At 35.4% G+C, this 25,477-nt stretch overlaps 1 protein-coding gene across 1 annotated transcript in view; it reads left to right on the forward strand.

Annotated features, from left to right (window-relative positions):
* The first annotated feature begins 1,408 nt into the window (after positions 1–1,408).
* The window catches only part of LOC145279789 (guanine nucleotide-exchange factor SEC12-like), a 73,308-nt gene continuing 49,239 nt past the window's right edge, over positions 1,409–25,477 (forward strand). Inside the window, exon 1 of the mRNA XM_080131115.1 lies at positions 1,409–2,740. Coding sequence (XP_079987241.1) covers positions 2,615–2,740 — 126 coding nt within the window. The 5' untranslated portion in view covers positions 1,409–2,614. The remainder of the gene's footprint in view (positions 2,741–25,477) is intronic.

Here is a 25,477-nt window from a genome sequence, read left to right on the forward strand (position 1 = left end):
AAATCCGTTGCCAAGGTCGCTGGAAAAATGGTGGGATCCTTCTATCAATTCAGTAGATATCTAACTGCTGATGCAATTCTCTACCTATATAAGAGCCTGGTACGTCCAAGGATGGAGTACTGTTGACACATCTGGGCAGGAGCTGCTAGAAAGGACTTATCCTGCCTTGATAGAGTTCAAAATAGACTTTGTAGCCTTGTGGGGGATGTCCTTTTCTCTTCCCTGCAACCTCTTTCTTACAGTTTGTCTCTGCTTTATTATTTTCATGCCTTGACAGAGTACAAAATAGACTTCGTGGTTTAGTGGGGGATGCCCTTTTCTCTACCCTGCAACCCCTCTCCCACAGAAGAGACGTTGCGAGCCTATCCTTGTTTTATCGTTATTTTCATGGCAGGTGCTCGTCTGAACTCCAATCTCTGGTCCCCCCTCGCCAAACTTTCACGAAAATCACCCGTCTAGCTGAATCCACTGTGAAAAATTTCCCCCACTCTATATCTGTGCCTAAATCAAAACGCGGATTTCATGAGCAAAGCTTCTTTCTTAGAACTGCACGCCTGTGGAACTCTGTTCCGTCTGCCTGCTTCCCTCCGGACTACAACTTGGATGTCTTTAAGTCTAATGTTAACAAATTCCTTATGAACCGCCCCCCCTAATTAAACACTTCATAAAATCTCCTCACTAACGTGATGTACTTGCAATAACCCTTATCCCTGAGTGGCTTCCGGGCCTTGATAAGTGGTGATCACTGTGTAAAAAAAAAAAAAAAAGTGTTCGACTGAGCCCCAATCTATGGTCCCTCCTCATCAAACTTTCACAAGAAACACCCGTCTAGCAGAAAACACTATCAATAATTTCCCCCACTCTTTATCTGTGCCTAAACCTAAACGTAGATTCCATTAACAGAGCTTCTTTCTTAGAACTGCACGCCTATGGAATTGTCTTCCGTTTTCCTGCTTTCCACCTGACTACAATATGGTTGTCTTCAAGTCTAACGTAAACAAGTTTTTGATGAGCCGTTCCATATAAGTAAACAAATTTACCGAATTTCCATTACTATCGATTACTATATTGTCCAATTTCTACTGTACAGTCTTTAACTCTTATGAATGAGTGGCCTCTTGGCCTTGATAAGTGATGATGCACATGTAAAAAAAATAAATTAATGATTTTTATTATTAAAAATTTAATTTCTACTGTAATTTTGGTTTGGCATTGTTTTGATTATTTATTTATTTGTCAAGTTTTTCAGGCAATTTCTTAGAAATCATGGAACTTTGCTGTTTTAGAAGGTTGTTAGGGAGTTTTTTCTTTTCTAGTTTCAGTTTGATAAAATAATCTTTTGCCAATATGTTTTTCTGAATGAAAAGTAATATTTTTATTAACTTATCGGTATTTAACCTCTCCTCTCACAAACAAAAACGGAGATACACAATTTATCCTCGTTGACAAAAACAGGAATAAAATAAAATAAATGATCCGGTTATATGCCCTTAAAACGCTTCGTTTCGGTCATATAATGATCCGTAATAAGTGCTCATTTTACGTTAAATTAATTATACTTCAGATGAGTATTGATAATTCATATTATTTGGATTATTCGGACTACTGTTCTCATCTTGAGTGTTCATCTCACAATGTTTCGGTGTGTGTATAACGAACCTCTGACCATCTTCAGGTGTATTTTGTCGCATTTGGGAATCTGTCGAATTGGGGAATCTGCGCGGAACGAGAGCAGGCTACCCCCCCCCCCCAAAAAAAAAGGATTTCGTTCAAAATTCCGTGCAGATTCCCGAGTTCGACAAGATACACTTGGAGAAGATCGGAGATTACAGCGACCGAACCGTAGTGAAAATAACACTCAAAGATAAGAACTAAAGAACAGTATGAATAATCCAGATAATACGTTTTTATATATTTTTGTTTCTTTGATATTGTTGTTGTCTCTCTTGCAAAATTTTTAGGTTACCAACATGTAATCTCCTAAAAAAAAAAGAATATTCATTATTTTTTTGTGATAGATGTGGGTTCTCATCTTCAATAATACCACTAATATTGTTTACTTGAGAAACTTGTGCTGCTGAATGTGGTAGGACCTTAAACTGAAAGAGAAAAATCACATTTATAGCATAGAATTTAAATGTAAAACTTGGATATTTTTTACACCCTCCCCTTAAAAAAAATATATAAAAACTGTTTGAAACAATAACAAATATATATTTTTTAAAACATTCTAGAAAGCTAAGTAGAGTGGAAAAATATAGCAGCTGGCCAGCAAGATATAGTTTCTTTTTCAAGGTTTTTTCGTTTACCCATTCCACATTTTAAAAACAACTCGATCGGTCCGCACAAAAAAGCTACACGTAGTTTTACCCTTTTAGTTTTACATAATTCTCGAGAGAAAAGTAAATTAAAACCCTCACAATGAATACGGAACTCTAATTTTTTTTTATCAATCATAAATTCGTCGTTTTGAATCCTTTTCTTTATTTTGGAAATCTTAAATCGTTTTATTACTTATGTAAAACTTGAACCGGTGTTAAGCGAAATACTTCGACATCAACAACAGCATTTTGCCAGGTGACTCGTGTTTGTTTTTTTTTGTTTTTTTTCTGTCATGGCTTCGTATGGTGTAATTGCCAAGACCGACTTTCCTCTTTATACAGTCCGGGCTTTGGACGAGAAACATTTTCTAGTAGCTGGTGGAGGAGGACCCGTAAAAACTGGAGTTGCTAATGCCCTGGTAAGTTTTTTTTTTTTTTAATTGTTGAAATCTAAACACTTCTTCCGATACGATAACGACTTGTTTGATAGACGAAGTAAACCTTTCTTTTTAGGCAGTTTAGTTCGGGTTCGAACCCAGGCTTGGTCGTTTAAATAGATTTCTAAACTGTTTTCTAGATTAGTGGTTCTCCAGAGAACCATTGTTTATCTTTGGGTCAATTCGGAAGCTTAACTCCTTGTTCTAAGGGAGGTAACTATTTTACTAAATAGTTAAAAAAAATCATTTTTCTTACAATTTTTAATAAAATAATTACCTCCCTTAAAACAATGAGTTAAGCTTCCGAATTGCGATCTTTGGTACTGAAGCAGAATACGGACCGTGCTGAAATATTTACATTTTTAACATGGAGAGTGGAGGGGTGGAGGAGGGTGTTTTGTAACTGTCTTTCTCTCTTTCACCTAACCGTAAAAATTGAATTTAACTTGAAAATCTTATCTACAAAAAAAAAAATAGCACGGCCCGTGTTCTACACGAGTACTTTATCTTTAATTTAAGATACCCCATTTACGCATATAAACTTTAATTAGCACTGAACCCAAGCAAATTTAGAAAGCCATTCTTAACGTGGAGTTGTGTGAGAGGAGGCTTTGTTTGTTGCGTGTATGAAACTCCTCTAAACTGAAAATAACTAATTTAGTTGAGGGTATTAAACTGCACTAGTGCCCTTTAGTCAGAAATTAAATCCTTCGAATGTTTCAATATCCCACGTAAACATCCCGAATATGGGCGACTTTTTTTTAACGGCCTGTTTACACCTGTTTTATTTTTTGTTATTTAATAATGTAGGTCATTTTATTTTGTGAGAGTTATTCAGACCACCATCCATCACCACAGCACACCACTGCAAAATTAAAAATAAATAAAATTTTAAATTACCACAGTCAGGAAGGATTCCTCTTCCGATCGAGTACAGATCAAATACAGCAAACTTGATCTCAGCCCGAAGTCCACTGACATATTTTTATGAGAAATTTTGATCGGTACCTATTAACTTTAAAGTCAATTTCGCCGCCACGGCCACTTGACTTATTTGTGTACCCACCCCCCTCCTGCCTCTCGAGAGTTTCATCACATGCTTCGAAGTCTAATTCCATCATTTATCACGGCCTTGCGCCTGCGGCAGTCTACCAATCTTACCAAGCTGCAGTATACCAATCTTAACCCTTATCCGGTTTTATTGTGCAAAATTTAAAGGTGATTTTGAAACTCTGTCCCATCGACGAAATGTTGCAATTGTTGCATCCCTCTGTCTGTTTCTACATGTACTTTAATGGTGAATGCTCTGACGAACTACAAGCACTTGTGCCCCCTCAACGTAAACATCCCCGACAAACCCGACAAGCAGCTAAATCCCACCCCTTCACAGTAGCCCTACGTGCAAGAAAGCCTTTTTACTCCAATAGTTTCTTCCCCAGAACTGCAAAACTTTGGAACTCGCTTCCGGGATTCTGCTTTCCCAACAATACTGACATGCAAAAGTTCAAGTGTGATGTGAACATTGAACAGACATCTTGCCATTCCACTCATCTCTCTTCATAATACCCTTGCAACTTATGTCCCCGATAGTAGCCCCCTGGCAATGTGCCTTGTTTGGGGTGAAACTGAAAATTGAATTAAAAAAAAAAAAAAAAAAACTCTTTAAATTGGTGAGAAGGAAGTGATTTGTCTTTAATTTAAGTTTACAAGCGAAATTCTAATATAATGGTTCAGTATAAACACCAGACGGTATTTCTCTGGTGAGCCATCCATCGATCTAGCAAGGAACCAATTAATATATTCATGCAGTATGGAATGGTAACTTAATAAACAATCAATGGGCATTTTTATAAAATTACTTCCGTCATGAAACCGGTTTTTCCTACGTATTTGCAATGGTGTTCCAAAAACGTTCTCAAGACACTTGAAACCCCCATAAAACCACCGAAAACACCTGTTTGAAGACGGGAGCGATTCTATAAAATTATCGTTAGTAAAAAAAAAAAAAAAAATCAATTCAGAGACTAAATTATTTTTAATTTTAAAAATAAATAAACTGCGAACAAGATTTGTTTCTGTTTATTCGTTTACTCAATTTATTTTCGAGTAATTGCATTGAGTCGCATAAACGTTGTTGCTTCTAAGGACGTATTTTAAGTAGTGTCATCATTATTCCAGGTGGTTTTACGGCCGTTAAAAAATCTCACATAATTCGTAGTTTTTATTTATTCATTTTCACACACATTTTTGAATCAATAAAAGTATTATAAAATTATTGTATTTTTAGTCCTGTAATAAAATTATTTTCGGTTTTCAAGTTCCGTTCATCTTAACATTCTCCGTCAGCTGATAAATGGATGGAATGAATGCTCTGGAAAAGCCACTTCTGATTAATGTTTACCGGTTTTAAAATATGCGGTTATCCTGACGCTCCGCACTTCTTTATTTACATTGGAAGTGGCGTCACACAAATCTTATAATACGGATGGCTACAATTGTAAAAATAATTTGTTTTATTTTTCTTTGATTTTGAGCTCCTTTTTTTCTCCCGTTTGTTTTTGTTTTCTACAATTAATAAACCAGTTTACAAGTAAAAAATAATTTGTTTTAGCGAATTTGATTTTTTTTCTCTCTCCCATTTCTTATATTGGTATTTGAGCGGAGAATCTAATATTTCTTTTCATTTTGAGAATTTGTTTTAGTTTTTAATTACTAACACAGACAGCGGAGAATTTAACTTTTTTTTCTCCCATTTCTTATTTTGAGCGGAGAATTTATTTTTTTTCATTTTGAGCTCTTTTTCCGATCCGGCGTTACCTTTTATAGGTACTCTACTCCTGCTCCTGCACTTTACGGCCCGAGCTATTTTTGAACGCTATTATTTAGAAACCTATTATTTAACCTGGGGAAGGGAGGGTGTATTGTAACTATTCTGTACTTTCACTTAACAATTCAATTAAAAAAAAAAGTAAATATGAAGAATTACTCCACCCTCAAATTCCTTTAAAATTACCACTCTTAAAGGTTTTCGGGGTCGCTGAAAATGAAAATAACGTTTAAAATTACGGCAAACGAGTAGTTTCCAAGATTGAATTTACTTGTAAACTGGTTTATTAATTGTAGAAAACAAAAACAAACGGGAGAAAAAAGGAGCTCAAAATCAAAGAAAAATAAAACAAATCATTTTTACAATTGTAGCCATCCGTATTATAAGATTTGTGTGACGTCACTTCTAATGTAAATAAAGAAGTGCGGAGCTTGGCTGTTTGTTTTTTGTTTTTAGAATAACGTATTTAAAAACTGATAAATATTAATCAGGGGTGTTTTTCCCTAGTGCATTCATTCGTATAAAAAATCAGATCAGCTGACGGAGAAACAAAGACGGACGGAACTTGATGTAAGGCTTATTCTCAAGCGCGCTGTGAGTTTTAGTTTATGAATTTAAAAATAAAGATATGTTTGCTGTAAAAACAAACGAACGAACAAAAAACGTGCATTTACAGAATTCGAACCGAACCGAACCAGGAACCACTAACCAGCCCTATTTGCCGAACTAAAACCTAAAACTTGTGTTGGTAAAATAATATTTTGCTTTTACCCTAGCACAAGGATTTGAACTGAACAGTATTTTGAAAATACTGTTCGGTTCAATTTCTGTAGAACATCCCCCACTCCCAAAGGGGAATTCTACGTGTACAAGTTACACCATATGCTAATACACCCAAAATGATTTTTTTTTTTTTTTTTTTTAAATTTTATTTTGACGATTATATGAAACCTCCTGAAAAACTTGGCGATATAAATATTTTTAAGTACAAAAGAAAAAAATAGTGTGGGGGGGGGGTATTAGTTGCGCATATAAATTTAACTTAAAATGATCACTGATAGTGATTTCCGAGCCAGCAGTTTTAATTGGATAGTGTTTTAATGACACAGCTTTGAGAAATGCCACAGTGTCATTTCCAAGATATTGAAAAGTTAATGATACAGAGATAGGGGATTACATGTGTAAAATTAAAAAAAAAAATGATACGATTTGTCTTAATCTTACAATAAATAAAATACCCACCCCTAAGAAAAATGATATGCCCTCCCTTAACCCTTCAATAAAATGAATTAACTTTAATTTATTGTTATATATAAACAATGAATTAAAGCTAAAACGTTACCCCCCCCCCTTTAATGTTTTGGATTTATTTTCTTATATAAAAACCGAACACACACGCACACACTAAACTTGTTGACACGCATCGTTAACAAATAATAAACATTCTAGATTTCCAGTAGTGTAATTAATGTCTTGTTTTCAATGATTGTTTTGTTTTGACGTGATTATTATTCAATTTAGATGTAAATAAATCAAGGTATATTTTTTGTTTCTTGCGTTGTGAATTGATTCGTCTGCCTTCCACCCCGATTTCGTTTGTGTTTTTATTTTGTGTATTATCCGATTTGTCTTTTCAAGTCTCACTAATGCAGAATCGTGGCCTCCGTAAAGTGATAGCCACCAACTTACTCTGAATTAATTCGTGACTTCATTTCAATACTTGTAAACTTTCTTCCCTGAAGTAATTTCGTTTCGGTTAATTTGGGGTTTTGTATAATCTATTCCTCCGGTGTTATGTTATTTTTTACATTAAAAAAAAAAAAAAACAAACAAGACCGTAGCGAGAAAGGTCTTTTTAAGTTGTTTTTTTTTTTGGGGGGGGGGCGGGTACAGTTGTAGATTGACATCTTATGCATACTCTCCCCATATGATATTCTACTGTTTATAGGCGATTACCGGTGACTTTTTTTCCTTAATAAAAGAAAAACAGTTGTTACTTATACAGCCTGTATATAACACAGGATAGGGGCCGTGCTGACTGAAATAATAACGTTGTTATTGGGGAGGTGAGAGATTTTTTTTTTAAATCTATTTCGTGCTGTCTTTTACGTCATATATAATGGAAAAAATGCCGTAAAAACTGAATTTAACTTAAAATCCTATCTTAAAAAAAAAAAAAAAAAATAGTACGTTCGTATTCTGCATAAGTGCCCTGTTGTTTAAAAATTTAAAGAGGGTCAGTTTCGTATATAAATTTAACGTAAAATGACCCATTTCTAGGTCATATTTGTATTTTAAGGCAGTTAACAGAAATTGTTGAACAAATTAGTGGCACTAACCCTCAGTCAGAGTGTCTACCAGTGAGAAATTATACAAATTAAATCGTGTCTCCTCATTGGTTGATTAGTTTAATACATACTTCAATTAGTCCTCTCACCATATCTCTGTGTTCCGCTTGGCAAGGAGGTGCATGGGAGAGAATGATAAAACAATCAATGTTTTAAAAATTAATAGGTAGACAGTCAGCTTTTTTGACTTAACTATCCTTTCTGAGGTGGAGAAAGCGATCAATGACCGACCGCTTACATATATTCCTGTTTCTGAAGGGAGCCTCGATATTTTAACCCCTAATCATCTTTTACACACTGGTTATAACCCATGTTTGTTGATCACTAATTATGGATCGGACGATTTGTGTCCTGATCCACCCAGTAGAGCAAAACTATTGCAATCTCTGGAATTGAGACACAGGTATATTGAAAAATTCAGAAAAAATGGCACAATGATTACTTGTTGTCCTTAAGAAAGGTTGCTACTAATATATTGGGCGATCGCCCTCAGAAGGTGTCAGTCGGAGAAATCGTGTTTATTAAATCTCCAAATAAAACTCAACCCATTTGGAGTCTAGGCAAGGTGCTTAGACTCATTAATGGAGATGATAGTAAAGTTTGCTCAGCTTGTGTATTAAGGGATGGATACAACTAAGTTGATTCACTGAAGCATCTATTTCCCCTGGATTTAAAGGGTGTTTCTGCATTGTCTTCAGTAGAATTTATGGAAGAAGGTGATCCCTTCTTCTGCCCAACTTGTTCCATTGCAAATGACGGATCTTTTCTGCCAAAGTTCTAAGCTATGTGGGAATAAAATTCTCACACCATTTACTTAAGAACGGTAAGGAATGTTTTGACAAATAATATAATGGCCAAAAGGAGTTTGAGATATTTGAAAAAATATTGGGGAACGTGAAATGCTCCTATATCACTGCAAAGTTGATCGAAAAAGTGTTATCTTTGATTTTATCGCCATAGAAAAAGTTAATGTTGGCTATAATGTGTTGCACAAAATTCACTTAACATCGGAAACAATACAAAACTGAAAATAAACAAAATATAAGTGCTTCAGTCAAGAAAATTCAATTGCACCCCCAAAATGAACGTTTTACGTAAGTAACTTTAACGAATGTAAACGTAAAGCAAATTGTCAAAAATAAAATGGTCATGACAAGTGAAAACTTTTGAAAAAAGAGTTAACTTTTATATATGCTAAAAAGTAAATTAAAATTTTTATTTTAGGACAGGAAACGCCATTTTTAGATTTGAATATAAAAAAAAAAAACAGATTTTATCCAGCATTTGACTAAAGAATAAGCAGATGAAATGAGCAAGATATTTCAGCAGTATCAATAGTACAATTGAACCCAACTGATGTCAGTGTCAATAATTTTTCAATCCGGTTTTTGTAAGTATCCGTGCGAAATGAAACGGGTCAGTAGCACAAGATGTAATCTGTATTATACATCAGTACTTGTAATTTAGTTTTCTTGCTTGTGGGCAACTGTCAACAATTACCATTCTGTTCTGCTTATATCCAGAGTTTAAATTATTAATAGTTATTCTGTGTATCTTTTTAAAATGATCATGATCATCTAAGAAAAAAAAATAGATATAAATTGTACAATCTAGACAGTTTCACTGTTTGATGAGGGGTTCACTATTTATGCTCATTGGCCCGTCAACTGCTGAGAGCATGAGCTTTTATCCTTGACCCTCATAACCAACAGAGATTTAGACCATTCTTGTAATGACCTGGCCCCTGTTGATTGCAGTGTAATGCCGTTCCTGTACAGTTCTAGGGGTTCATTTATTGCAAATCGCCTGAGACGCCCTTACCAAGGAATGTCGACGGGGCTTCCCAGGCATTTTTCAGGTCAGTGCACTTCCTCAGGGGTGCCGAATTCTCAATCCCACTTCCCGACCCTGGTGTCATAAGTTCTTGAAGTGAGAGAGAACTAAATACCCCCAACAGAGTATGAACTATTTTTTAAATGACCTTTTCCATGTTTAGTGCTGTGTTCTGTGTAGTCCTAGGAGGTTCACTCCCAGGCCACTGCCTCCATCTTTCAGGGAGGAGTAAGTCTCTTGCTTACTGCCTGAGGTGCCTTTAACAGGGAATGCAGACAGAACTGGCCAGGCAATTTTTAAATGGCCAGAGTCCTCCTCTTCTAGGGGTCGCTGGCTTCACTTTCCCCACCTTCCTGACCTTGTGTCACATCATCCTGCTGCAGGATAGAAGGAAGTAAGGATTTCAATGTTTTTAACATGTCAGCCCACCGATTGTTTTCTTTCAACATCAAAGCCAACAGAGTTTAGGCGATTATTGGTTAAAATCAACTTCCATGTGTCTTTGTTTACATTCTTTGTCAGTTGATCGTTCTGCTTCAGGATGCTCTGGAAAAGTCCCTTCTGATTAATGTTTACCAACCAGTTTAAAAATATTGACATTCTGAAAAACAGCCAAGTTCATTTGCTTATTTTAAAACTAATAAACATTAATCAGAAGGGACTTTTCCAGGGCATTTATCCTAAAGCAGATCGATCAGCTGGTAAAGAATGCCAACAAAGATTCCTGGAACTTGATTTTAACCAGATTGATTGTTCTGTTTGTGTTAGTTTATTGCTAATTGTCTGAGGCGTCCCTATCGAGGAATGCAGACAGGATTGCCTAGGCATATTTTGGTTTTTAAATACCACTTTTTGCTTCTTGTGTCACATCATCCTACCGTGAGAGGCAAATAAACATTGGCTTAAACCGAAAAACTGCAATTACATTGGATATTTTATTTGTCTCAGCAGGATCAGCACTAATTAAATATTTTTCAGTGTTATTATTTTTTTTCACTTTAGACTTTCACTCTTATAGAAACGTCTTTATCTCTACTTATATATAAAAAGCACTTTGTGTGTGTCTCTGCGATTTTGTTCCCTATGGACTTTGAAACGGCTGGGCCGAATATTTTATCTTTTTTAATTTCACACAAATGTATTTTATTTGTCTGGGAGAGTTCTTAGATAGGTTTTGCATCAGAATGCATCCAATAAGTGATAATCGAAAAAATTCTATTAAAGGATTTTGACCAAAGTTAAAACAGTAGAACCCCAAGATACAGCATTTAAAATTAGTAATAAAATACAGTGCAGTATATAATACACATGTACATAATTAAATAACACCATAAGGCAGGGCAAATACTGTAATCAGGGTCCGGAAAAATATTGTATTCCACATCTTAATCTGAAAAAAAACATATCCTAGAGCTACCATATCTGGGGTTCTACTGTACCATTATACAACATAATATCACAAGTGTATCTGAGAAGTTTTATCACTGCACAAGTAGAAAGGCATAGCGTATAAAATTAACAGTAGACAAGGGCGTGTTTGAAATTAATGTTTTTATTTTAGAGCACAATGGAACCATGATACTTGATTTTTGCATTTTAAACTTTAATTCACACCATTATATAAAAATAATTTCTATATAATCAACAGTAGGCTCTCTACAGTGCAATGTAGACTACAATGTATTGCAGATTGTTACTGCAGGGAAGCATGTAAAGCTTCTTCCTGGTGCACTACAGTGGGTCTCCAACTAGAGAAGGCAATCAAATCGATTTGATTGAAAAATGGGTGATTTTTATCGATTTTGATGACAAAAGTATTGAAAGTGTGAAACATCCATTGATCCTCATTTCGTCCCGGGCAATGCCGAGTTTGTTTGCTAGTCTAAAAGGTAAAATGGAAAGTGTCCACTTCATCATGGTGACCATGTCTGAGATCAGAAGTTGCGAATCGGTGTTGATTCAGCAAATGTCGCATTTATTTTAGTCTACAAAGAATTTTTATTTCTTATGGTTTATGTATAAAAAGGTTTGAATTTATTAATAATTGTTTGTTAGAAAAACATTCCATCTTTTTAATGCTTACTAGTAGCCACCATTTTCTTTCCAATAATTTGTTTGTAAATTTAAATTGTTGGCGAGTATGTTTTTAACGGTTTGCATTTGTTTTTCAATTCGTTAAATTCCATTAAAATTTCTTTTTGTGTGTGTAAAAGAATGTTCAAAGTTTGTGTAATAAAACTTTTACTGGCTAAAAATGTTTTTATTGCTAGAACAAAAACAAATAACGATGACATCAACAATTAAGATATGTGAAAATGTATTGATGTAGCGCCGCTTTCCCACAGACTCTCAAATGGTTGTTTTCAATTCAAGTGTCAACAAATATCCCAGTCATCCTTTGAATTAAGCAAACATTGTTCTCGGTCTTTCATAGTACTCTTCATTATTACAGTCGTCTCTTTTTATCCATCACAAATAACATCCTACCCGAGAATTCTTCCTTCAAACTCCTCGGTTTAACATCAACAGGCAATATGAACTGGAACAAATACATTGAGGACATTGCGAAGGCTGCTGCAAAGAAGGTGGGCTCCCGCTATCATGCTAGAAGATTACTCACACCTGAGAGTATCCTGTATCTCTACAAAGCCACCATACGCTCATGCATGGAGTATTGTTGCCACGTCTGGGCTAGTGCATCTACCACTAGTCTTTCCCTCTTGGATAGGGTTCAAACAGTCTTCAATCTAATAGGTCCCACTTTATCAACTAAGCTCTAGCCCCTGTCCTATCATCACAATGTTGCATCCTTGTGCCTGTTTTACAAGTATTTTAATGGAATGTGTGCTGATGAACTTGTTACACTTGTGCCCCCTCGATGTTATCCCCGACAAGCACGCTTAGCAACAAAATCACATCCCTTCATTGCTAAGGTTTCTAAATGCCATAAAGCTTTCTACTCTAATAACCTTCTTCCCTCGATCAGCTAGACTTTAGAATTCCCTACCTGCTTCCCTGACTGTGCTGATATGCAGAAGATTAACAACATGTTGGTTTACATTACATTTAATCTTTAATAGGCGTGGTCCCAAAATAGTAGCCCCTTATGCTCAAGTGGCGATATGCCTTGAGGGATGAATGTGAGTTAAAAAAACAAAAAACAAAAAAAAACTAATGCAGCGAATAAATAGAAATAAAATTAAAACTTATAAATGAAATACAAAAGAGGTGTGCTTATTCAGATTGGCACTGATAGCGATAAACAATAATGAAGAAAAACTTGTGTTGTACCTACTTGTAAGGATGCGTTAAAGAATATATTTTTTTTTTTACATTTCTAGTTTTTGTAATTTGCAATCTGAAACATTCGGGCTGATACAAATTTTCAGCTATAAGAGTATTGACATTTTTTTATATGTATATTTGGTTTGGACTAATAGTCAAGTTAGAAAAAGGATAGATATAGCTATGCACATGGAGAATAGATGCAGTAAGCAGTGTCTATTTCCCTTGAATGTGTGCATGTCTGTTATTTTTTACCAGGTTAATGAGCCAGGAAAAAGGATGGGGGATGATTTCGGACAACGTTTTGGCTCTATGGTTCATGTCTAAGAAAAATAACTGTCATCATACTATTCAGAAAAGATAAAATGCTGAGGTCTTATGTACAACATGAGACTGAACTGGAATCTTAGAATTCCATCATTCCAGTAATTAAAGGAGTATAACAGTGCAGATGCACATATGACAGCAGCAGCAGCTGTATGACAGCCAATGTATGCAAATGACCAAGCCGTGTGTGGAGGTTACATCACAACAAGGAAGAAGGAAAGAAAAAGATTATAAAAAAAGAAAAATGTGACCCGAGGAGGGCAGAAACAGGCGTGTTACACACATGGCACGAGAGTGACAAGGAAATACATGTTCTAAACATGGCCAGACAAAAACAGAGTACCATGGGTTCAACACGGCAGAGTCTTATTAAGCACTTTGGAGTACGAGAAGACTTTTGAACAAGAGACAGTCCATTATTCTGGAAGTACCTGCAAATAAATGTCTAGTTTCAACTGAAAAAGAAAGTGAGTCAAATTCTTTCCTCGTCTTTGTTTCTTTGCGACTGTCTTCATACAATGTGTGGGTCCCGAGTGTCGACATGTAACGACTACATTACAGGAGCAACTGGGTTTAATGAAAAAGAATTTTAAAAACTACCAGGCAAATACAACCGGCAAACCAAGTGCAGGGGAGATTCAAACAATTGCACTTAAAGAGATGGCTACAGTCTTAAAAATATCTCTCAGTTGCAGTGTACGAGATGGCAGGTGAATGTCTGGCATCTGGTAGGATGCTTCATCTCTAGCTAGTGTGAGAAAAATGGTAAGAAAATTGAAAAAAAAAAAAAACTAGCATGGGTGATTTAAATGTGTATATTTTCATATTTGTCTGTTACACAATTTTTTATCATGTGGATGGAAATAAAGTCTTTGAGATTTTTGTCTGAACACTCTATTACTATCTAAATTACTTGTTGCTTACTAAATTTTTACTTTTGAAAGAAAGAATTAATTTGTTTTACTACAACTGAGAATTGGTGCAAATATTAGAAGATAGACTTTATTTCAGATAAACCTTGTGAAAAAAAACTGTCTCTTTAAAGAACAGACTAATGGTCTGATCTATCTCACAGGCATTTAAAACAAAAAAAAAACTTTCTGTGACTTGAAAACTTATTAATCCCCCTCCCTCTTTCTAAGTATTTAACATTTTTAGTCCTTTCTAAAATAAGTACGTCTTTGAAAAATACGTTTTGGAAGTAAAAACTCACGTTTTCTTAAACTAATTATGACAGTAATACCTTCTGCATTTGAAAAAAACAACCATAAAGTTTTGAGGAAAACAAACCATAAAATAATTTTACTGTTTTTTTTTTGTTTTTTTTTAAGAATAGATTACCATTTTTGTTCATTTTGTTTTAAAAAAATTACATCTAATGGTGACCTATTTGCTATACACTGTTGTAGACAGTTTCACTATACACTGTTGGAAAGGAACGGTTAGGATCATCTCCCCAGCAAAACAAAAAGATAAAATAAAAAAAAAAGAATTTGTGAATGCCTACTGAATACTATCCTTGAGTATCTAAGATTTCTTTGAACAATTTGGCATGAGAATACTTTCCTCTAATCCTGACCATATATTCAAAATAACAATATACACCATACTGGATCTACTGAAGAATAGAACACCATCTCCAAGTGATTTTTGCCTCTAGGAACAGCACTAAGATGGATACTACAACAGACTATATGAATTCTTGTACTAGAATCCAGTAAGACGAAGAGACCATAATAACAATAAACTGTAAGACAGTTAACTAGTCAATTGGGGAAAGGAGAGTTAAGGTTCTTAACTTTTTTACTAACTCAAGGTTTGAAAGGTTGAGGAGAATCTTAATTGAACACAGAAATAGTGTTAGCCCCAGAATGGGGTATCTTGATTTCTGAGAACTTGCACTAAAGTAAAATAAAAAGAAGTCAGCTCAAAAAGCTTCCTGTTGCAATTACAGATCCTCCATTCTTCAAAATATACGTGCAATAAAAGCATGTGTATCAATCTAAAACTCCTGTATCCCTGAGTGGCTTCCGGGCCTCGATAAGTGGTGATCACTGTGTAAAAAAAAAAACAAAAAAAAAAACAACTTGCTTTGTATCTGACAATATATTGATTAGCTAAATGAAAACCTCATTTGAACTTGCATCAGTTCATTAGCAACCCATAGGTGATAGTTTAAAATATGGGAGGTATTTCTGCTGCATTCTTTATTAATCGTCTCCGCTTATCAAGGCCCAGAGGTCACTCAAGTATATAAGGGTTAATGAAATTTTCAGTTGGACTATGATAGAATTAAAATGTACTTATCTAGACACTATGTGAGAACTTTGTCTGGGTCATTATTTTATAGTTTATCCCTTTTATTAGCGGTAACCACTTTCGGGACATTCCTTTACACTAATGGGTCACCAATTCTCAAGACCGACAGGTCGCTTGAAAATAAAGGTTAATGAGATTCAGTTGGACGATGTACAACACCTTTAAAAGATTCGAAAGATGAGCAGCATTTGATCACTTAAAATGAGGGTTCAACAAATACTTGTTGACATTAAACTTGAAAGCAGCTCCATGGTAGTGTGTCCTTCCACTGATGAAGGTCTAAAAAATAAATTTTGATCATGGAAGATCCAAACAACTTTTTACTCAAGATCATGTTTTGTTTTTTAAAAAAAATTACCATTTAAACATTAAATAATGTAAGGAAATATAAATAAAAATAACATTTAAATAACAAGCCAGGAGAGCCCAGTGTTTAGGCATGATCTCTTGTACAGAATTTAGGACTCTACTAATTGGCAGTTCCTTCCTACGTTGCTCGTTGCTTGCATCACATAAATAAAAAAAATATATAAAAGGATATGTCAGCCATAAGATTTACGACCTTTGGGACACGTTGTCTGATTCAAGATTAGTTCTCTTCGCAATGTATCTAAGTGAGGCACACAGATGGCAAAAATAGACAAAATGCATGAACATTATACATACTTTTACTACAGTAGAGGGTCCAATTTCCCAGAATTTATATACGAGGGGTGTGCAATAAGTAATGCCCCTGACCCACTTCCAGCTGTCTGATCTAGCTGAAATTTTGCATATGCAATCATTTATATTTCTACGAGTTATGTGGCAAATTACAGCTCTGAACTAATTGTGGTTTCTGTTTTACAGGTGTTTGAACTGAGTCAGGTGTGAAATGGAGCCTGTTGAATGTCTAGCAGTGATCCGGTTTTTGTATTTGAAAGGACGCACACCACAGGAGACTTTTGATGGAATGAAAGAAACTTATGGTGATAATGCCCCATCATATGACCTTGTAAAACGCTGGCATCGTGAATTCAAACATGGCCGGAAGTCTGTGGAAACAGCTCCCAGACCTGGTCGTCCCCCTTCTGCCATTGATGAGACATCTGTCCATCAAGTTGAGGCTGCCATTTTGGAAGATCGGCGCATTACTATTCGCCAAATAGCCCAAGATGTCAAGATTAGTACAGCATCTGTGGAAACTATCATTCATGACCATTTGCATCTGCATAAGATGTCTGCCAGATGGATTCCCAGGTTGCTCACACCATTCCAGAAGCGAGAATGCGTTGAGTGCTCGAGGATGAATTTGGAGATGTGCCAAGAAGATGAGTCAGTTTTTCAAAAGACTGATTACACAGGATGAAATCTGGGTCCATCACTATGATCCAGAGACCAAAGCCCAGTCAATGCAGTCGAAGCACTTGGACTCACCACCTCCAAAGAAGGCAAGGGTGCAGCCCTCTGCTGGCAAGGTCATGCTCAGCCTTCTGGGGCCAGGAAGGAGTAGTGATGACAGATTTCCTGACAAAGGGTACCACAATTACAGGAGCCTATTATGCTTCAATTTTGAGGAAATTAATGGAAGCTATCAAAATCAAGAGGCGGGGCAAGATCAGCAAAGGTACCCTCCTCCTGCAGGACAACACTATGATCCACAACTCGCATGTCGCCAGATCAGAAGCATGGGCGTATGGTTATGAAATCCTTCCCCATCCTCCCTACTCTCCTGACCTTGCACCCTCTGACTTTCACCTCTTCCCAGCCATGAAGTTGTTTTTGAAAGGAAAGCGTTTCTCAGATGATGCAGCCTTGATTTCTGAAGTCACATCGTGGTTGGAGGACCAACCTGGGGTGTTCTACAAAAACGGTCTCCAGAGCTCAAACGATGGGAGAAATGCATAACTCTGGGTGGTTCCTATGTAGAGAAAGACTAATAATTGTGCCAAGTTTCGTTGCTCTACTGCTATGGGAAGTGGGTCAGGGGCATTACTTATTGCATGCCCTCGTACAGTGTTGAATGAATCGAAAGATGGGACAAATACAAGAGAAAATAATCATGATATGATAAGTGATGGCTCGAGTCAAAATAAAAAGAACATTTAAGCATGAATATCGTTGCAAAGTTTGCTTGACTGTCAAATGGTGATGGCCGAGAGGATATTGGGGCTAGGGGAAAAAAAACAAAAAAAAAAAACATGAAGTACATAGCTGGGTGACATAATCAGTGACCTAAAAATAAAATAGTAAATAAAAAATAAATGTCCAATCCTGAAGTTTCCGAGGAATCTGGAAATAATGGTATAATCCATATACTGTTCAATTTTTTCCTCTTTATTCCCCGTTCTCTCTTTTTCCTTTCTTTTCTTTTTTCCAGTCATATTGGTATTTCCTCTCTCCTTTGAATCTTCCTCAGTTTTTTTTTCTCCAGCAAATAATCCCAGGCCAACTATTCGTTAGTCTTTTTTTCACAAATCCCTTCGGTCACTTGGCGTAAGTTCAGAGTTGATTATTGTTTGGTCTTTATAATGCTGGCCAATACATCCAATTACATCAGTGATTTCGTAATCCTTTGCCATATATATATCAGATCGAAACAAAGCATGTTTTACTAAAATCCCTTTGAATTTCTGTTTGAACAATACATCAACTTGTATTTAAGCAATTTTTTTTTTTAAATCCTTTGCCAGGTCCCTAGATTGAAACATGTTTTGCAATGTCAGTTTTATTCCTTCACAATATTGGAAAACTATAATAGTCATCGTTCCTTTTTGGTCATCTATGCGCGTGTTGACTTGGGTGCACAGCATGCGGGTTGATATGACACAGATTAATATGATGTCTTGGTTAACAAGACAGTGCTTTTATTTATTTATTTTTTTTTTTGCATTAGTAAGTACCAGCTAATGCACACAATGATTCTTTGAACATTTTTTTTGTTATGCGTGGCTTTCATCTTTTTCATTAATACTGCTCCATTCTGCCTCTCATGAATCCCCCGCTTTCGCTATAATCTTTTTCTTTCTTTTCACTTTTGGGAGGGAAGAGGGAAAGTGTGTGAGAGAAAGATGGGTGGGATTTCTCTGACTAGATTGTTTCTATTATACGTTCATGGACAGATGTAGAAGTGGGGTACTGACTATCTGATAACTCTAAAAAGGGGGAGGGGTCTGCCACTTTCTGCATTATAGCCTTGATATGATTTTTACATTACAATAACTTGAAGAAAAATGTAAACAAGGTAGAGTTTACCTCCTTTGGTTCCAAATTATGATTTCATATTCATTACCTTTGCAATCTTCTCAAAAAGCTTGGGACTCCAATTTTTTCTTAATCACTGTTTCATGGTTATCCCAAACCAAAATTATTTTTGTAGCTCAATTAACCATTGAATTATGACTGTTTCAAATTTGTTGGAAATTAGGAAATGGTGCTAATAAAAGTATATAGCACATAATTTTTTATTCAATACGTTCATTCAACTCTTATGATGTATCTGACTATAAAGGCAATTTTAAGTTTTCTATTACTAAAATCTTTTTCTATATATAATGTTGTGTGATATAATTTCAAGGCTTGTTTATGACAAAGCTGGCATAAAAATCTCATTATTTGCAATACTCATCTCGGGGCAGGTTCATAATTATATATTCATTAAATCTAACACTTAATTTGATCGCATAAATCTTTGTAAAACAAGCAATGATACCAAATTTATTTTGGAAGCACAATTAACCACTGAATTACGACTGTCCAAAATTGTTGGAAATAAGAAAATTTCAGTATATAACTAAAAATGCAGACTTCAGATCATGATGAAGTGATTGCTTGAGTCAAAATAAAAAGAACATTTAAGCATGAATATTGTTGCAAAGTCTGCTTGACTGTCAAACGGTGATGGAGAGGATATTGGGGCTAGGTAAAAAAAAAAAAAACAAAAAAAAACATGAAGTACATAGCTGGGTGACAAAAAGTGAGTCAAATTGTTTCCTTGTCTGTTTCCTTGCGACTGTCTTCATACAATGTGTGGGTCCTCAGTATTGACATGTAACATAATATTCTTATAAATTTAATGTAATCTCATAGTAAATGAAAATTAATCAGAATAGAAGCAATGATCAGATCAAACCATCCTAAACATTAGGCAAAATCCTGTTACCTCTTAAAAAAAACATACAAAACTGACACAGAAGCTCAATTTTGACTGTTCAAATAAGATTTGATACCGAACACATTACGCATTGAATCAAAATATTATTCATAATACAGTAGAGATCAAGGTGGATTTTTTTCTTTTTATAGTAAATCAATTATAATAATAAAGAACCGGATGGAAACATAATTTAATAGGACAGAAATTTCATTCACTGAAGTTTTCAACTTGTACTTAAAAAAAAAAATTTATTGAAAGGAGACTTAAAACTCTTTTAAATGCACCGTACGGATGAGTGGCCCTCTTCCTGTTTTTTATATGCATAGCGACGCGATACCGTGCACATTAAGTTGAAAACATCAACATTAAAAAAATAAATTTTCCAGCACTGAAAATAGTAATTTAACTTTAAGTAACCTGAAAAAAATAATTGTATATTTATAAAGAGAAAGGATTAAATTTTCTTTGTATATGAAGTTATCAAAAAAAAAAACCCAAAAAACTAAAAGACGAGTTATCTATCACAAGTTGAAATTGAAGTGAACTTTACTATATTTAGCAATTTTTTGCACATTAAACTGATATGTAATACCTACCATAAAGCCTTAAAATGGCGGATCACCAGATAAAAAGTAATTTCTAGCTTCTTTTAAGAGGACCATTTCTTTTTTTTTTTTTTTAACGTAGGGAGCCAGATTTAGGGTCGGAATGTCAACCTAAGCGGGGAGTTGAGAAGCAATGTTTGTTCACGTTGCATTAAAATTTATGCATGTTGGTATGGTTAGGGGAGCAGAGAGAGATAATCCCAACGTGTCTAACAAAAATTAAAATGCTTGTCTGGTGCTTATGAATACGTGTCACATCTGTCAACAAAAATGCAGTTTTTTTCTTCCTCTTTCCTTCTTTTTCCTACACACTCTCTCTCTCTCTTCTGATCGCTCTCTCTTCTGATCTTTTCTGATCTTTCTCTCTCTCTCTCTCTCTCCTGATCTGTCTCTCTCTCTCTCCTGATCTGTCTCTCTCTCTCTCTCCTGATCTGTCTCTCTCTCTCTCTCTCCTGATCTGTCTCTCTCTCTCTCTCCTGATCTGTCTCTCTCTCTCTCTCCTGATCTGTCTCTCTCTCTCTCTCTCCTGATCTGTCTCTCTCTCTCTCTCTCCTGATCTGTCTCTCTCTCTCTCTCTCCTGATCTGTCTCTCTCTCTCTCTCCTGATCTGTCTCTCTCTCTCTCTCTCCTGATCTGTCTCTCTCTCTCTCTCTCCTGATCTGTCTCTCTCTCTCTCTCTCCTGATCTGTCTCTCTCTCTCTCTCTCCTGATCTGTCTCTCTCTCTCTCTCTCTCCTGATCTGTCTCTCTCTCTCTCTCTCCTGATCTGTCTCTCTCTCTCTCTCTCTCCTGATCTGTCTCTCTCTCTCTCTCTCTCCTGATCTGTCTCTCTCTCTCTCTCTCTCCTGATCTATCTCTCTCTCTCTCTCTCTCCTGATCTATCTCTCTCTCTCCTGATCTCTCTCTCTCTCTCTCTTGTCCCTTCTCTTTCTTTGATCTGTCTTTTCCTCCTCATTGTCATCATCATATATCATTTTTCCTTTACAGAATGATTCTACTTTTAATGACTTCGTCTTAAACTTATTTGTCACAATAATCGATAAGTAATGTGTTTATTTTACAATAAAAAAAAACTTGCAGAAAGCAAGAATATAATGCAGTGGTTCTCAACTCTTTCGAAACCATCCCAAACCTGCACATCAAGGTATGACCACGTCCTTACTAGTTTCTACTGTATAAATAAAGGACAGAGAAGCATAATAAATAAACCCAGGAGCGAATTTAGAAAAATTTAGCAATTAGAATTTAAAAATTAAAAAAAAAAAATTAATCATTTTCCTTTATGTAATTGTATCCGATATTTTGATAAACTAATTGAGATTTTCATTTATATTTTTCCCATGTGCCATTTTTAAAATACTATTATTATCTGTGCCATTATTATCAGAATTCGTAGTTTTGTTTTGAACTAGATGACACTGAGTAGAACGATATGAGTCCACCAAGGCTCAAGAGTGAGAATAAAGGCAATAATTTCGTTTAAGGTATCTCAAATCTAATATGGCCACCATGTATTTTTTTTTTTTTTACAAAAAAAAAAAAAAAAAAAAGATTCAATTAGCCTTTATTTAATACACATGCATGCATGCTTTTTAAACACTTAAAAACTTACTTTTAATAGATGATAGATATATATCACTTGAACTTTTGATGAACTTATGTAATGTTTTTTATTTCAATTTGTCTAATAAAAGGTGATTTTTTTTTTTTTTTTTTTTTTAAAAAATTGCGACGAACTTAAAATTAAAATGAATCCCAGAAAAATATTTTTATTATACAAATATGTTTACTCCAAAGATTCATTTTTGACGTTCATAATTTAAATACAATTTGGAGCACATGGGTCCCCGCAGCTTGTATGTATATGGCGTAATCTAGAGGTCCAATTTTCACTCTGTGCTTTAAATTAGGCTGTCTTTCAGGAATAGCATGCCACATGTTGTCTTCTAAGTAGTCTATTGTCTAATTTACCAGCATAGAGATGGGACATTACATATTGCAAATGAAAATAATCTAATGAGGTGAAATTGCACTAATGAGGTGGATAGTTGACATTTCCATTTCGTGAAATTATTTGTTCATCAAATGTTCCTCAGTAAATTGATTGTATCGTGGTCTATATGGCATGTGGCTGCATACTGTTGAAACTACATGATAAATTGCCAAACCAAACTGAACTTGATCGATAGTTGCCAAATCTGCATTAAAGAAAATAGTTATCAATTAAAAGTTTATGGCCTCTAAAAAAAAACACCCTATATTACTGCTCTATCTATGATATCAGGCCTCCTATATCACAACAGGAACTAATATAAATGATATCAGGTCTCCTTCTAGAAGCCCATTTAAAATTTTTTTATACCAATGAGTTGCCACTTACCAAGGCCAACAACCACTTGAGGAGAAAAGCTAATGAGATTGTCCGTTGAATGATGAAGGAAACTTAAAAATAATGAATGAAATGGACAAGATTTGATTAATTAAAAGGATGGCTCAACAACTTGAAGGCGTTCACGTTTTGGTCTGCAGGGAAACAGTCCTGTGGTAATGTGTTCAAAGGTGGAGCGTTCTTGGAAAGAAACTCTGTTCATTGAAATTCCATTTGGTTTTAGGCATACAGGAACAAAGGAGAAATTTGTGCACTAGCAGTTGAAGGTATCCCAAATTCAACATAGCCATCATAAATTTTTACAAAGGAAATATTTTTATTTAATTACACTTTGTTTAACAAAAATAAGCATAATTATTTTTATAGTGCCTTACAATTTTAATCAAGTTTTGTTTATTATTTTAAATTTTATTTCATAAATGTTAGCACATTTAATGCCTACATTAGTCTTATAATGGTTAATGTTAGATATATTTGAAAACTGAAAACATTACACAATGTTTTTTGGAATAGCAAGGATTGGTTTTCATAAAAATAATTGTATCAAAATAAAATTTAGTAAATTAAAATAAATATTATTATTTACAAGTTCTGGACCATTTCTTCATCTTCGTTGTAGCTTTCCCAGTTGATTTTCATTTTATTATTGTATAGATGCATTATTATTATCACTTACTAGAACTTTTCACATAGACCATCGTCTAAGAATTATCTTTGAAAATAGTCTGGTGTTCCCTGGAGTCAGAATCACAAGTCTTCCCAAATTTCCAGTACTCTCTACCTCTTTTGATAACCTTTGCAAATTTGCACTATCGCAATAGCCGTCTATACCAGATCAGGCTGTCTATTGGCTTCCTGAGACGAAATGCGCCTACATCAATTTTCTGTTTTTGTTTTCTATTCTCTTTTGTAAAACTTAATTATGTTCTGCAAGAACAAAAATAACCCCCTTCCTCTCTCCTTTCCTTTTCCTTCCCTACTTCCCAACCCCGTCGCCCCACCCTCTCTCCCCCTCCCTCCCTCCTTTTTTTTGCCCTGTTGGTAGGGCACTAGAATAAGCCAACTGCCCCCCTGCAGAGGGTAAAAATCCCTCAATGAAGCAACCAGTTAGCCGTGGGCTGCTACCCGTAATGCCTTAGGACGTGATCCTGGTGATTGAGCTAACCTAGACCTGGGTGCATAAAAGTCTAGGCACTGCAACACATTACTTCAACCCTTACTTCGGCTAGACGAGCGGTCGGAGAGGCCCGATCCGACCAATCGGCCAGTCACGCCAAGCCCTAGCACTTACAACCAAAGTACCAACTGCCACAACAAAGAACGAAATGTAAAGGTACTCCCATCTTTTTTGTTGCAATATTTTGGTTGTATTAATGGGGTATGATCCCACACAGTCGGACGATTTTATTTATAAACGATGCTGCTAAGAACTGACGAATCAAATTAATTCACGTTCTGCTACCAACCAATCAGAAACCAGAATTGCTTCATAAATATTAAACCTTTTCTGGAGCAATTTCACATGTTCTTTTCCCGGGTTTCGACACGGTAAGAATATTTTGTTCTGTGGAACTGTCTACTACAAACAAGTCACCTCCCAGGACTTGTGTGTAACAGCGAACCATCTGAAACTGTTCTAAAACTCAAAATGGCTTACACTTCTAGATTTTTTTTTTTTTCTTCCCCCACTACAAAAAATAGGCAAACCAAGTAAGTGGCAAGAGTCAATCAATTGGAAAGACCAGAACTCAACAGTCCATCTGAACAAATTTTTGAGGACATATTGAACAGAAAATATAGTGCTTGAGAACTCCTTACCTAAAGAGTATATCCTTCACGTAGCTCCGACATGGTCAAGGCGAATGGGTTTCCCCCTTACTATGCCCCAATTTTGGACTCCGAGGTGGGTAGGGAGCGTGGTTGATGAAAAATAAATCCAAAATCCATGGCTGATAAAAACAAATGCATCCCCCTCAAAACCCTTAAAAGAAACCATTCCTCTGACTCTGACCTCTCAAGCTCAGATGAAGAACAAAAATTCAAAACTAGAAAAACCGCTCCAACTATAGACGAAGGAAACTTCCCACGATTCTTGGTTATTGAATTAATCGAAAATAAAAAAAATTGGAAATTTATCACCTTTTCTAATAGAAAAGACATTATCCACAAAATGTAAACTAAAAATGATCAAAAAACAAAAGATGGAAATCTACTAGTTGAGATAACCAATCTTAGAGATGCTCAATCTCTACTCAAAATGAAGAACTTCCATGAGTACAAGTGCAAAGTCTTTCCCCATAAAACACTAAACACTTCGAAAGGAGTAGTTCGAAGTTATGAACTATCGCTAGCAACTGAAGAAGAAATAAAAACCAAATTAGAAAAACAAGGAGTAATCAACCACATCCGCATAAACATAAAAAGAAACACCAACACATATATATTAACGTTTAACAAACCAACAATACCTAAAGAAATGAAAATTGCCTACTTAAATGTAAAAAGAGACCAATATATTCCAGCTCCATCAAGATGTTTCCATTGCCAAAAATATGGACATCATAAAGAAGCCTGTAAAGGAATAAAAATATACGGAAAATGCGGCAACAAAGAGCCTGACCACACCGAAGAAAAATGCATAAATGAGGTGAA

The sequence above is a fragment of the Euprymna scolopes genome, chromosome 7 (genome assembly GCF_053919585.1).
Source record: "Euprymna scolopes isolate OS-2025 chromosome 7, ASM5391958v1, whole genome shotgun sequence".
Taxonomy (NCBI): domain Eukaryota; kingdom Metazoa; phylum Mollusca; class Cephalopoda; order Sepiida; family Sepiolidae; genus Euprymna; species Euprymna scolopes.